This window comes from Topomyia yanbarensis, chromosome 2 (assembly GCF_030247195.1).
Source record: "Topomyia yanbarensis strain Yona2022 chromosome 2, ASM3024719v1, whole genome shotgun sequence".
In the NCBI taxonomy this organism is placed as follows: domain Eukaryota; kingdom Metazoa; phylum Arthropoda; class Insecta; order Diptera; family Culicidae; genus Topomyia; species Topomyia yanbarensis.
This window is the reverse complement of record NC_080671.1, coordinates 158,051,729-158,066,940: the sequence shown is the minus strand read 5'-3', so window position 1 is coordinate 158,066,940 and position 15,212 is coordinate 158,051,729. Positions and strand designations below refer to the sequence as shown.

General features: G+C 40.4%; 1 protein-coding gene across 1 annotated transcript in view; it reads right to left on the bottom strand.

Moving 5' to 3' along the window:
- Nucleotides 1–297: 297 nt before the first annotated feature.
- LOC131681880 (transmembrane protease serine 9-like) overlaps nucleotides 298–15,212 on the bottom strand; it is a 49,772-nt gene continuing 34,857 nt past the window's right edge. Inside the window, exons 3-7 of the mRNA XM_058962970.1 lie at nucleotides 1,321–1,466; nucleotides 1,123–1,258; nucleotides 921–1,065; nucleotides 721–866; nucleotides 298–662 (exon numbers count right to left, since the gene is read on the bottom strand). Coding sequence (XP_058818953.1) covers nucleotides 504–662; nucleotides 721–866; nucleotides 921–1,065; nucleotides 1,123–1,258; nucleotides 1,321–1,466 — 732 coding nt within the window. The 3' untranslated portion in view covers nucleotides 298–503. The remainder of the gene's footprint in view (nucleotides 663–720; nucleotides 867–920; nucleotides 1,066–1,122; nucleotides 1,259–1,320; nucleotides 1,467–15,212) is intronic.

Genomic DNA, 15,212 nt, shown 5'->3' with positions numbered 1-15,212 from the left:
TAAAGTAGGTTACCTTTGTTAACTTTGGCTCCTAGTTGAAGTAAGTTTCAACGAGGAGCCAACCTATACTATTGAAATTCCACAGTATGTAAGAGGGTTGATTCACGATCATAACCAATTTACCTTTATGCAAGACCTTTGTGATAACTTCAATATGAGGTATAATTACAGTTATAATTAATAATAATAAGCTTTCTTCAGAATTTATGTTAAAAAAAAGTTCGAACGAGATTTAAGATTGTTTACTGTTCAGAACAGATTTTGATTTCTAAATTTATGATTTTATAAAATACTGATTATGATTAAAATGGCATCAATTACAAGTTTATACTAAAAAAACTAATAAGTGCAAGTGTGGCGTTCTTAGTTAGATAGCAGGGAATTAGACGTTACTGTTAAATGTTGTTTTGATAAAAAAAAAACTTTTGCTGTAATCTTCTCGGATCGTTGCTGGTTTTTTGTCAAAATGATTGATTTATTATGCAAACGTTTTGGCTAGCCACTCAGTTGTCCTTAGTATTCTTCGTTATCCAAGGCATGAATGCTGTCACTCGGGTGTACACTCCGGGATACTGGCCCTTGCCACAGCCGATTCCCCATGACACAACACCAACCTGAGTCCATCTGCCGTCGCTGATCATCAACGGACCGCCGGAATCTCCCTATAGAAATATTGTTTGTCATACCTAGTATCAATGTATTCATAGTATTCATACGTACACTGCAAGAGTCCTTTGCTGATTGACCCGCGCACAGCATTGTTTCTATAATACCGCCTGGAGCTGCGGACCCATACTTTCGGCTACATTCGCCGTTCGACCAAATTGGAAGATTCACCTCCTGCAGAACTGAAGGCTGCGGTCCATCTATAAGAAAAGCAACTCATTGATCAAATTGAATAAGCTTTCAAAAAATATTACTTTCTCGCAAACTTCCCCAACCGATCACAGTCGCTGTTAGACCATTATAAGCTCTGGTGTTATCTCCTGCTGGTAAGCAGATGGGTCGAACCGATTTCGTGTACTGTACGGCTTGGTCCATGGTTAACACTGCAACGTCATTATACTGGAAATATCCAAGCTTAGTATTGGCATCCTGTAATCAACGTATTAAAATATCTACCAATGTTCGCGAGTCGAATCCACGATGTCGCACGAGTCGTTTTACGCGTCGTTCGACGTGCGTTACCTCAGTGTTGGACTTAATGTTGTGGTCTCCCAATTTCACTGACAGGCGAGCCACGTCCCAAGAGCTCATGCTGCAATGGCGATAAATCGTAGGATTAAATTACAAATTAATGGTTACTGCGGTTGCACCTACTGAGCCACGCAATGGGCAGCGGTGAGGATATGAATGTTGTCGATCAGCGAACCACCGCAGAATTGGCGTCCATTGTTGAACAGTGCCGCGATCCAGGGCCATTCGTTAGGATCTGCATTGTGACCACCGACTATCCGCTCCGTGTCCTGTGGGAATAAATATAAACGACAAGTTTACGTATAGACTTTAAATAAACTTCGAAAAAATATATTCAGCTATCTAGGGTAGACGAGCTCTCTTTCTTATCCCTAGTCAGGATGTCACACTATTTCGGTTGTAAGTCAACTTACTTTGTGACCTTGTTGGTCTTAATGAAATATTAAGCCTCATGCAAATTTTTCTCAAATTGGCATAAAAACCCCATATCTTTTCTGTTAAATAATCAGTACAATACAATACCATACACTACACAAAAAAAAACAATACAAATTCTAGAAATAAATTACTAGAAATTATGTAAAAAAATAATAATAAGAAATTTAATAATAAATAAATAGGGTCATGACCTCCATACAATGAGTTCCTATGTTCCAACAGCAAAAAGTTTCATTTATGAAATACACGTTCGGGTGCATATATATGTAGTTGGCTCAATAGCTTCGAAGAATCTGCCTCACCAAGAAGTATTTTAGCAACGAAAACATCCTGGGACACTCTTCTAAGTACAGGAAATTCGTTCGTTATGTACACAGCGTACATAACGAACGAATTTCCTATGTATTGCTTCAATCCTGGCTACCTATGTTGATCTATACGGACACCATACCATGGAGTTAGATTCTAGAATCGACCGTACCAACGCAAAGCACGTTTCGACCTTACGTGAGTGCCGAGTCCAAAGTGACTCCAAGGTCGCGCACTTGTAGAACACGCTCAAGGTTCTGATCTCCAATACAGTGCACAGTGGGCAAAAAGCGACCCCCAGAGGCACTTAATTAGTCGCCGCGGGATTCCTATCATAATTTATATATGAAAAGTTGCGGAATTTGATAAGAAATCAAACGCACCTAGTTTGGTCCACTGCACGCATCTGTGGCCAGAGCTAGGGGGATTTGAGTACTCGGAGAACTCCCGGTATTAGGCAAAAAGTGATTTCCAGAGGCACTAAATTAGTTGCCGCGGAATTTCTATAATAATTTATATATGAAAAGTTGCGGAATTTGATAAGAAATCAAATGCAACTGGTTTGGTCCACTGCACGCATCTGTGGCCAGAGTCACGGGGGTTTGAGTACCCGGAGTTTTCCGGTATTAGACAAAAATGATTCCCAGAGGCACTTAACTGATCGCCGCAGGTTTCGTATCATAATTTATATATGAAAAGTTGCGGAATTTGATAAGAAATCAAACGCAACTGGTTTGGTCCACTGCACGCATCTGTGGCCACAGTTACGAGTGTTTGAGTACCCGGAGTATTCCGGTATTAGACAAAAAGTGATTCCCAGAGGCACTCAATCAGTCGCCGCCGGATTCCTATTATAATTTATATGTGAAAAGTTGCGGAATTTGATAAGAAATCAAATGCAACTGGTTTGGTCCACTGCACGCGTCTGTGGCCAGAGTCACGGGGGTTTCAGTACCCGGAGTATTCCGGTATTAGACAAAAAGTGATTCCCAGAGGCACTTAACTGATCGCCGCAGGTTTCCTATCGTAATTTATATATGAAAAGTTGCGGAATTTGATAAGAAATCAAACGCAACTAGTTTGGTCCACTGCACGCATTTGTGGCCAGAGTCACGGGGGTTTGAGTACCCGGAGTATTCCGGTATTAGACAAAAAGTGATTCCCAGAGGCGCTCAATTAATCGCCACGGGATTCCTATCATAATTTATATATGAATAGTTGTGAAATTTGATAAGAAATCAAACGCAACCGGTTTGGTCCACTGCACGCATCTGTGGCCAGAGTCACGGGGGTTTGAGTACCCGGAGTATTCCGGTATTAGACAAAAAGTGATTCCCAGAGGCACTCAATTAGTCGCCGCGGGATTCCTATCATAATTTATATATGAAAAGTTGCGGAATTTGATAAGAAATCAAACGCACCTAGTTTGGTCCACTGCACGCATCTGTGGCCAGAGCTAGGGGGGTTTGAGTACCCGGAGAACTCCCGGTATTAGGCAAAAAGTGATTTCCAGAGGCACTAAATTAGTCGCCGCGGGATTTCTATAATAATTTATATATGAAAAATTGCGGAATTTGATAAGAAAACAAACGCAACTGGTTTGGTCCACTACACGCGTCTGTGGCCACAGTTACGAGTGTTTGAGTACCCGGAGTATTCCGGTATTAGACAAAAAGTGATTCCCAGAGGCACTCAATTAGTCGCCGCGGGATTCCTATCATAATTTATATATGAATAGTTGCGGAATTTGATAAGAAATTAAACGCAACTAGTTTGGTCCACTGCACGCATCTGTGACCAGAGTCACCAGTCAGGGTTTTAGTATCCGAAAAATTCCTGGTATTAGGGTAAAGTAGTAAAACTGCCAAAATATTCGACTTTATTCATTTTCATTTTAGTTTCCAAGTGTTAACAATTACGGTAGGATAATATTTTTGTTCGAGGATGTTATTTATGGAATTTAGAAGAGTGTGGTAATAGGAGAGTGTAGCGTATTTGGGTATTTTCGTGAGGAATAAACTAAATTTGGAGTAATTTGATTTTTTTTTTTCCGATTCAATAAAAATTATTTTTTCGCTGCTATTTTCCATGAGGGCAGTAGTAGGGTTTTTCCCCATAAAGGTGTCTCAGAAAAAAAAATTTAGAAAAAAAATCAAACTAGAATTTAGTTAGAGACTTTTTTAGGTTTGTGTTATTTGTTACCATTCAATGACAGATAAATGTTCGCGAAAATTACAGTTAAAACTTGTATTACCCTAATTTTAGATTGAAATTCTGGTACAGGAGTATCGTAAATGAACTCCTCAACTAACACTGATAACACTGATAAATGGTCAAAATTGTAAAGAAATATAAAATTTAAAGTAATAAAAATATAATGATTAAAATTAGTCAGAATCTGAATTCAATCCGGCATCAAAGTCTAATCCTACCAAAGTGTCTAAATTATCATTTGATCTCTTTAAGTATTGCCGAATTTTTTCATCAAACTGCGTATTCTTCGTTCGTTTGGTTTTACTAGACTTAGAGATGATGCGATCCGCGATACATGGATCCGTCCACGCTAGAGCAGCTACTAGCATATCCTCGAGATTTGCTTCAGGCGACACCTAATTCAATTATTGTTATTGTTAAATTATTGTTGGGAAACTTGCCTTCCGTGATGAATACAATCGATTCATCTTGTGCCTACGATGAGCAGATTCTCCAGCTTCTTCGGAGTAGAACGATAACGGGAGAGGCTAAAAATTGTTTATGTAATTATCATTAATCTTATTACTATTATTTTTAAAGGTAAATATCAACCATCATCTCAGATATATCCTTCATGTGACGATATTTTTCTATACACGGCGGTAGAATCTTAACATGTTGTAAAGATTTCTGCAAATTCTTCGAAACCGTTTCGAAAAGCTGCAGAACTTTGTCATCGTCTAGTGATTGAGATGTGGTACTTAGTATACTTAAAATACTAATATCCTCAACGATTCGCTCGCCATTTTCTATTTTTAAATGTTTGGCAAATAATGCCGGTTGAGATAGTAGTCGTTTGGCCATATTTCCTGTAATAATAGCGATTTAAAATATTAAAACAAATAAACATAAGAAGTTATTCAGACATCTTATTACCCGTATTTGAATTGCCTGCGCCACCAGGTTGTGCACGATTCACCCTAACCGCAAATTCCTTTTCAACAGCGTATATCACTAGATAGAATATTTGTGCATGTAGTAGTTTAGGAAAAAGTTTCAGGGGTTTCAGTGATAATTTTGAGTAGATCTCATTTGGTAATATAAAAGCCCACAATAAATGTTTATGTATAATATATTTTCGATAACATAACGTTTAAAGTTGTTCCAATATTTTTGGAATCATTTTTGTCTAATACCGGAATACTCCGGGTACTCAAACCCCCGTGACTCTGGCCACAGATGCGTGCAGTGGATCAAACCAGTTGCATTCGATTTCTTATCAAATTCCACAACTTTTTATATATAAATTACGATAGGAAACCTGCGGCGATCAGTTAAGTGCCTCTGGGAATCACTTTTTGTCTAATACCAAAATACTCCGGGTACTCAAACCCCCGTGACTCTGGCCACAGATGCGTGCAGTGGACCAAACCAGTTGCATTTGATTTCTTATCAAATTCCGCAACTTTTCATATATAAATTATTATAGAAATCCCGCGGCAACTAATTTAGTGCCTCTGGAAATCACTTTTTGCCTAATACCGGGAGTTCTCCGGGTACTCAAACCCCCCTAGCTCTGGCCACAGATGCGTGCAGTGGACCAAACTAGGTGCGTTTGATTTCTTATCAAATTCCGCAACTTTTCATATATAAATTATTATAGGAATCCCGCGGCGACTAATTGAGTGCCTCTGGGAATCACTTTTTGTCTAATATCGGAATACTCCGGGTACTCAAACCCCCGTGAATCTGGCCACAGATGCATGCAGTGGACCAAACCAGTTGCGTTTGATTTCTTATCAAATTCCGCAACTTTTCATATATAAATTATGATAGGAAACCTGCGGCGATCAGTTAAGTGCCTCTGGGAATCATTTTTGTCTAATATCGGAATACTCCGGGTACTCAAACCCCCGTGACTCTGGCCACAGATGCGTGCAGTGGACCAAACTAGTTGCGTTTGATTTCTTATCAAATTCCGCAGCTTTTCACATATAAATTATAATAGGAATCCGGCGGCGACTGATTGAGTGCCTCTGGAAATCACTTTTTGCCTAATACCGGGAGTTCTCCGGGTAACTGTGGCCACAGACACGTGCAGTGGACCAAACCAGTTGCGTTTGATTTCTTATCAAATTCCGCAACTTTTCATATATAAATTATGATAGGAAATCTGCGGCGATCAGTTAAGTGCCTCTGGGAATCATTTTTGTCTAATATCGGAATACTCCGGGTACTCAAACACTCGTAACTGTGGCCACAGATGCGTGCAGTGGACCAAACCAGTTGCGTTTGATTTCTTATCAAATTCCGCAACTTTTCATATATAAATTATGATACGAAACCTGCGGCGATCAGTTAAGTGCCTCTGGGAATCATTTTTGTCTAATACCGGAAAACTCCGGGTACTCAAACCCCCGTGACTCTGGCCACAGATGCGTGCAGTGGACCAAACCAGTTGCGTTTGATTTCTTATCAAATTCCGCAGCTTTTCACATATAAATTATAATAGGAATCCGGCGGCGACTGATTGAGTGCCTCTGGAAATCACTTTTTGCCTAATACCGGGAGTTCTCCGGGTAACTGTGGCCACAGACACGTGCAGTGGACCAAACCAGTTGCGTTTGATTTCTTATCAAATTCCGCAACTTTTCATATATAAATTATGATAGGAAATCTGCGGCGATCAGTTAAGTGCCTCTGGGAATCATTTTTGTCTAATATCGGAATACTCCGGGTACTGAAACCCCCGTGACTCTGGCCACAGACACGTGCAGTGGACCAAACTAGTTGCGTTTGATTTCTTATCAAATTCCGCAACTTTTCACATATAAATTATAATAGGAATCCGGCGGCGACTGATTGAGTGCCTCTGGAAATCACTTTTTGCCTAATACCGGGAGTTCTCCGGGTACTCAAATCCCCCTAGCTCTGGCCACAGATGCGTGCAGTGGACCAAACTAGGTGCGTTTGATTTCTTATCAAATTCCGCAACTTTTCATATATAAATTATTATAGGAATCCCGCGGCGACTAATTGAGTGCCTCTGGGAATCACTTTTTGTCTAATACCGGAATACTCCGGGTACTCAAACCCCCGTGACTCTGGCCACAGATGCGTGCAGTGGACCAAACCAGTTGCGTTTGATTTCTTATCAAATTCCGCAACTTTTCATATATAAATTATTATAGAAATCCCGCGGCAACTAATTTAGTGCCTCTGGAAATCACTTTTTGCCTAATACCGGGAGTTCTCCGGGTACTCAAACCCCCCTAGCTCTGGCCACAGATGTGTGCAGTGGACCAAACTAGGTGCGTTTGATTTATTATCAAATTCCGCAACTTTTCATATATAAATTATTATAGGAATCCCGCGGCGACTAATTGAGTGCCTCTGGGAATCACTTTTTGTCTAATACCGGAATACTCCGGGTACTCAAACCCCCGTGAATCTGGCCACAGATGCATGCAGTGGACCAAACCAGTTGCGTTTGATTTCTTATCAAATTCCGCAACTTTTCATATATAAATTATGATAGGAAACCTGCGGCGATCAGTTAAGTGCCTCTGGGAATCATTTTTGTCTAATATCGGAATACTCCGGGTACTCAAACCCCCGTGACTCTGGCCACAGATGCGTGCAGTGGACCAAACTAGTTGCGTTTGATTTCTTATCAAATTCCGCAACTTTTCACATATAAATTATAATAGGAATCCGGCGGCGACTGATTGAGTGCCTCTGGGAATCACTTTTTGTCTAATACCGGAATACTCCGGGTACTCAAACACTCGTAACTGTGGCCACAGATGCGTGCAGTGGACCAAACCAGTTGCGTTTGATTTCTTATCAAATTCCGCAACTTTTCATATATAAATTATGATACGAAACCTGCGGCGATCAGTTAAGTGCCTCTGGGAATCATTTTTGTCTAATACCGGAAAACTCCGGGTACTCAAACCCCCGTGACTCTGGCCACAGATGCGTGCAGTGGACCAAACCAGTTGCGTTTGATTTCTTATCAAATTCCGCAGCTTTTCACATATAAATTATAATAGGAATCCGGCGGCGACTGATTGAGTGCCTCTGGAAATCACTTTTTGCCTAATACCGGGAGTTCTCCGGGTACTCAAATCCCCCTAGCTCTGGCCACATATGCGTGCAGTGGACCAAACTGGGTGCGTTTGATTTCTTATCAAATTCCACAACTTTTTATATATAAATTACGATAGGAAACCTGCGGCGATCAGTTAAGTGCCTCTGGGAATCATTTTTGTCTAATATCGGAATACTCCGGGTACTGAAACCCCCGTGACTCTGGCCACAGATGCGTGCAGTGGACCAAACCAGTTGCGTTTGATTTCTTATCAAATTCCGCAACTTTTCATATATAAATTATTATAGAAATCCCGCGGCAACTAATTTAGTGCCTCTGGAAATCACTTTTTGCCTAATACCGGGAGTTCTCCGGGTACTCAAACCCCCCTAGCTCTGGCCACAGATGCGTGCAGTGGACCAAGCTAGGTGCGTTTGATTTCTTATCAAATTCCGCAACTTTTCATATATAAATTATGATAGGAATCCCGCGGCGACTAATTAAGTGCCTCTGGGGGTCGCTTTTTGCCCACTGTGCAGTGGTCGTACGAAATGGACTTATGCTTGCGGTGATACGATATACGATATTTGTGAGTACTGATTGTTAGTTTATGGAACACCAGTCATCGAATCTGTCCAAGCAGTCATCAGCATAAAATATGCAACACCCAGGTTGTAATCTTGTAGCTAGATCTCCAATAAATAGTGTAAACAAGAGTGGACCCAAATTACATCCGTGAGGAACACGTGATTTATTTGAAAACGGGGCAGAAAATGCGCCTCCAATTTTCACTATAAGTTGACTATCACTCAGATACGATTCGAGCCAACGAATCAGATCAATAGAAACGCCTATTAATTTCAATCTTTCCAAAAGTTTACTGTGCTCAACCAGCGTCCATATTTCATAAGCAGAATGAGACGAATTGATAGAGATTCGTAGAGGTTGATCCATGTAGCTTTGAGTGGTCAGGGGAAATGTAGCTTTGACTGGATGCAAAGAGCACATCGTTCACTACGATCTTGGAACACACACTTTGGAACATGCGCACAACGATGTAATTTCTCAAAATTTTCAACATCGTCGATCTCCTTTTTTAAGCACAGAAAACATAATTGACTTTTTCCAACTGGAGGGATAACAACAATGTCTAAGTGAACTATTGAATAGAATTGTTAACAGGGCAATTAACACGTTAGCGCACTTCTTGAGTACACATAAAGGTATATGGGGGTGGGCGTAGCGTAGTTGGTAAATCGATAGCCTTGTACGCAGCGCACCTGGGTTCGAGTCCCGACCCCGCACATAGGGTTAGAAATTTTTTATAAGAGATTTTTCTAACCCGAAGAGGCGAATGACCTTAAGGTTAAAACCTCTATAATCGAAATAAACAACATAAAGGTATGTCGTCAAAACCAGGAGGGACAGAATATTTTAGTTTGCTGACTTCTGATATAATCTGCTGCTCTGTGACCGTGAATCTTCTCAGAGGATAGATATTTAATGGTGTGTCTTTTCATGTGCGAGCGATTTGATCAGCAGATGAAGTAGTATCACTAAATGCGCTTTTAAAATAAGTGGCGAATCGGTTACACTTCTCCGAAACCAGCCTAGCAATCTTTCAAAATAGGCAATCCGTTCTCCTTCCGCTTGGAATTCAGAAATTTCCAAAACTGTCGAGGTTTGCTTCTGTTCGAATGAAGTTGCGTTTGTACAAGAAAATGTTGGATCGATAATTATTAGTCGCTAGCGCAAAACAATGTTTGGCGAAACGCCAGCGTGTACGGCAACACAAGCAAAGTGTCTTAAATCTAAGGCCGCTTACAGAGTGGCGGCGAGAAGCTGAGCTGGGGCTGCGCCGACTGCCTGCGTTTACTCTGACATGCTCCATTTGATATGCTGCAAGCAGGTTTCTCGCATTTCGCACTCTAATGTCAGTACCAGCCCCAGCTCAGCTTCTCGCGGCCACTCTGTAAGCACCCTAAGTCGTTTAAGGTGTCGTACATGATGCATTACCCCACGGTGGCTTACGAGATGGCCTACGCACAGGAACATAATCAGCCAAGTGGGCATTAATCACGGCAGTGAAATGTTCAACGGTACAGTGAATATCTTCAGCATGCTCGAGTGAATGCTAATACGCATGAAGGAGGGCTCATGCAAGATCCAAGAATCAGCTCGATGAAAGTCAAGACCACGATCATTCGGGATATCCTCAAAAATAACAGGTTTCGGCAGACTGATAATAACTTCTACGGGAGGATGATTTGCATCAATCACAGTAATCGATTCAGCAGGTTTGTGGATCTGACAGTCAGCTAATGCTGTCTCATTCAATAAAACAAAGTCCAGGATACGACCGTAACGATTTTCAATACCATTAATTTGGGTGAGACAGTTCAGCCATCTAATAGCGGTAGCAATGTAAGAGTGAAGCACATTGACTACAGGTGCGACATTGTCATGTTTGTCCCAAATCAGGCCAGACTGATTGTAATCTCCAAACAATAATGCGCAATTATTTCTTCCAAGGCAAAAACAGCATCAATCGATCGGATATGGTTGTTTGCATTGACTAGATCACTTTTACGATCTTGTGGTAAATAAAATACAGCGATGCTGACAAAACGGTTCGGTAGCTTTAGTTTAACGAACAGCTATTCCAGCGAAACGTCAACATCGCCGGATCGACGAAACTATAATGCGGCGATGACTACGCCCCCTCCGCGTGATTTCTGGCTGTTCACAAAACTGCGTTCGTATCTATAAACAGCATGTCTATCGCCAAAAAGTTGACGAGAATGTATCCTTTCATCCAAGCAGGTCTCAGTGAGAAGAATTATGTCGCTATGGGAAGAAGTGATTGCTAAAACTTCATCGATTTTTGCGCGTAGGCCTCGGACGTTCTGGTAAAAAATCGTCAGTTTACCAGTCAAGTCTGCGTCAAAATTCGATTTCTGAAATTCCTACACATCATTTCAAAGATGATCGTCTGATAACCCGTACGCCTGGAAGTTGTCATTATTTGAGACACGAGCAGTACCATTCGAAGCTTCAACAGGATATATACTGCTTCTAATGCTACCTGACGTAGTAAAGCTGTATGCTTATGAAATAACGCTGGATGCTGAGCGGACAGTCACGATGCGATCAAAATTTTCATTTTGATTTCACAGTGGCGGTAGAGTTGTTTTCATCAGCAGACTGTAAGTGAAATTCACATTGAAGGCGTGCAGCATCTTGTATTGCTTCGTAAGGACATATACCCTTCTTGGCTTTACCTGGCACTGAAGAAGTCGCCGATTCGTCAGGTAGTCCGAAGTCGCTCGCCGGGGTACAAGAAATTGGACAGACTAGTTTATCCGGGATAGCTTGGCGCAACTGTCTACCATCAGATGGATTCTTCTCCGCAGCAATCCTCATGATTGGTCGTTGAATTTTTGAATTGGTCACAAATTCACGGAAGTAGATGTTCTCCAGCCAAATGTCTTTGGACAGAGCCTTCTCCATGTATGATATGCTAACGTCAACTTTGAAGATAATGAAGCTCAGAGATGAGAGATACTTGTTCTTAGGAACTAGACGATCTATTCTCGGTTGCAGATCCTCCCCCAGACAATCTTTCACAAGGGTAGAAACTTCATCATCCATCGTGCTGGGATCGACTGCTGACAAGTAAACCCATAACAGCTTCTCAGGTGGTGAAATTATGTTTATTGTTTCAAACGCAGCTTTGGATCCACGAATTTTAGGCATTTTTGTTTTGAGCGGATCATCTTCACGTTTGTGCTTAGGCATGTTTGAAAGTGTATTATATGTTTCAATCCGTTTCCAAGGCGTATTTACGGTTGGAGATAGCGGTTTTGAGTCAACTTTAACCGAGAGCTTTGACGACATCTTTCAAATCAGCTATGACATTCTTTAAATATTTCAGGGAACTCGAATACCAAATCGCAACAACGTGAAACCATTCTGCGAAAATTATCAATCGAAAATAAATCAGCGCAGCCGTTGCACATCCAGAATAGATTCCGTGGGTGGGTTCCCAGGACGTCACAAACATAAGATGTCTCTTTTGGCGGAAAAATTGAGCATGACGTAGTACGCAGTCATGACATCACCAAACATGACAAACAAAATTATCGCATTCACGAACCAGATATAATCGTGCTTGAAGTTATAAAATTTCAATGCACTCGTACGACCGATAAACAAGATAAATGGATAACACAAAAATAAAATAAATCACTAAAAATTTGAAAAAAAAAAGTTCAGCTCGACTGCCGAACGGAATATAACAACCAATGATGCCAGTTATACGATAACAGTGATTGGTTTACGCTTAAATAGGTATCAGTATGCTCGCTTCGTTCTTAAGAAGCAGTAACATCAATAATCTGGTTTGTAAAATGTAAAATACTCACGATTGAGCGAAGTGAAATGTCGAGCACAACACACCCTTGTTCATGCTACCATTTGACCTAATGCGTTGAATAGAGAGAGCAGACACTGCTCTAACAAATGTATTCAAATGGGTGGGATGAATACAGGAGCTAAGATGAATTACGGCTCAGTAACCCTATATGGTAAAAACCTGTTTTAATCCACCTTGCGGTGCAATTGTGCCTTCCTCATTTCCCTAAACTATGGCACGGAGGCTTTTTATGTTCAACATAATTGTGGAAATGTCCATTACATTCTTAGTACACTTTGCACTTATACACAATGGCTTGCCAGCCACGAACTTGATGAGCTACGTGTCGACGGTGAAACACTTGAAACAAAAAAATATCGTACTTCATTAGCCTAATCAGCATTAGATCAATGTTATCTGCTTGCTAACTCATTTTGTCATGCGGGGGTGGGTATGTGAGGAGGGCGAAAGTCCCATGAACGAATGCCTCCCCAGCTTAAATTGGTATGCTTTGTGATATAGTGGTGGTTTAGAGATGATGGGGTGATTTAAGGAGATTTTTAAGGGATGGGAGTGTAAACCATCAACTACGCCCCTGTTAAAATCCAGAAACCTTATGCGAGTCAAAAAAAATATTGGCCCTGGCCGGGATTAGATCAAATCTCGACGTTTCATGCACCTTGAAGACATTTAGCATCCAAAATAAAAATTCTATTATTAATTTTTCCTATAGTTTATATGAGAAATTTCTGTGTGGCCGCACTCTTAAACCCGTAATTCCGAAACCAGAATTCCGATCGATCCAAAATTCAATAGCAGAAGGTTGGGAAGGTTGCACCTTTCATTTGAGACTAAGTTTGGGCAAATCGGTCTAGCCATCTCTGAGAAAAATGAGTGACATTATTTGACACATACGCGCATACATACACACACATAAAAACACATACAGACTTATTCCGATCTCGACGAACTGAGTCGAATGGGATATGACACTCGGCCCTCCGGGCCGGGATTAGGTTGCCATTTTTCAGAGTGATTGCATAACCTTTCTATATGAGAAAGGCAAAACCTGGTAAAAACAACGAATCTATGGCAAACGGTCAAAAGACAAATGGTCAAAAATAGAAAAGGTCGAAAGAACTGGAGATCAAAGGACAAAAAGGATGAAAGGATGAATTGTCGAAAGACATACGGATGAAAATACGCAAGGTAGAAAGACAACATGTCAAAAGACAATCGGTGAAAATTATAAATCGTCCAATAAATCAAAGTTCAAAACCAAAACTTTAACGCCTGAAAAAGCACTTTTTGAAGAACGGTAAATTACATATTTAACGAAATAGCATACCCAATATTATCATATAGGGGAGCCCGGGGCTAGTTGGCGGTTGGGGTAAGTTGGCGGTTGGGGGACCCCTTTTCTCTGTTTCTATTACACTCAGCAAAAAATACAGTGAACTTCATAAGTATATCGTATATTTATTAGCCACAAGGAGGACGCATGTAAATCATAAGAATATGAAGCGGCATTTATATCGTCAAATCGGTTTGCTTTGATTTAATTTTCCATAACATATCTTCGATTTTTCATAAGACAAAATTATATATTTCTCTTATGTTTATGTGAATCATAAGATGCTCTTATGAAACTCAAGCGAGTAACGTATGCAATACCCAATAAAGTCGTATTTTTTCATAATCATTTTATGAAAATATAGTTTTGTTATTTTTCTATTTATCATAAGGTAATTCTTATGAATCTCGCTGTATGATTTGGCTGTGAGTAGTTATATGGCGCTGTATCTCACAGTGTACTTCAAATAACGCGAAATACATTTTCCAATGTGCTTTTATTGTATTGCATTTTGTTTTCTAGAAGCTGATGACTATATTTGTGTCTTCGAACGTAATAAGTAAATTTTCAGAATCAGTAGTAGTAACCAATTCTTTTTCTACTTCGGACTTTAGCTGGGAAAATTTTTATTTTTTTTGTATATTGAGAACACCTTTTATATAGAGTGCCGCTAACTTACCCCAGAACCAAGTTTTCCGAGAAAATTAAATTCATCATGATATGATTGACAAAAGGCACTGGAACCCAACTTCTCGTTTTCTGACTAAGGGTGCAAAGGTTATGTTTGATTTCTGATTTTTTTACATTAGAAAAAAACCGCAAAAATGTATGATTTGCGGCGTAGGGCAGAAATATCATAAAATATAAAGGATTTTGAAGACAAAATATCCCCAAACTTACCGTAATTTTAAAAAAACCTGTTTTAATCCACCTAGCGGTGCAATTGTGCCTTTCTCATTTCTCTAAACTATGGCACGGAGGCTTTTTATGTTCAACATAATTGTGGAAATGTCCATTACATTCTTAGTACACTTTGTACTTATACACAATGGCATGCCAGCCACGAACTTGATGAGCTACGTGTCGACGGTGAAACACTTGAAACAAAAAAAATATCATACTCCATTAGCCTAATCAGCATTAGATCAATGTTATCTGCTTGCTAACTCATTTTGTCATGCGGCGGTGGGTATGTGAGGAGGGCGAAAGTCCCA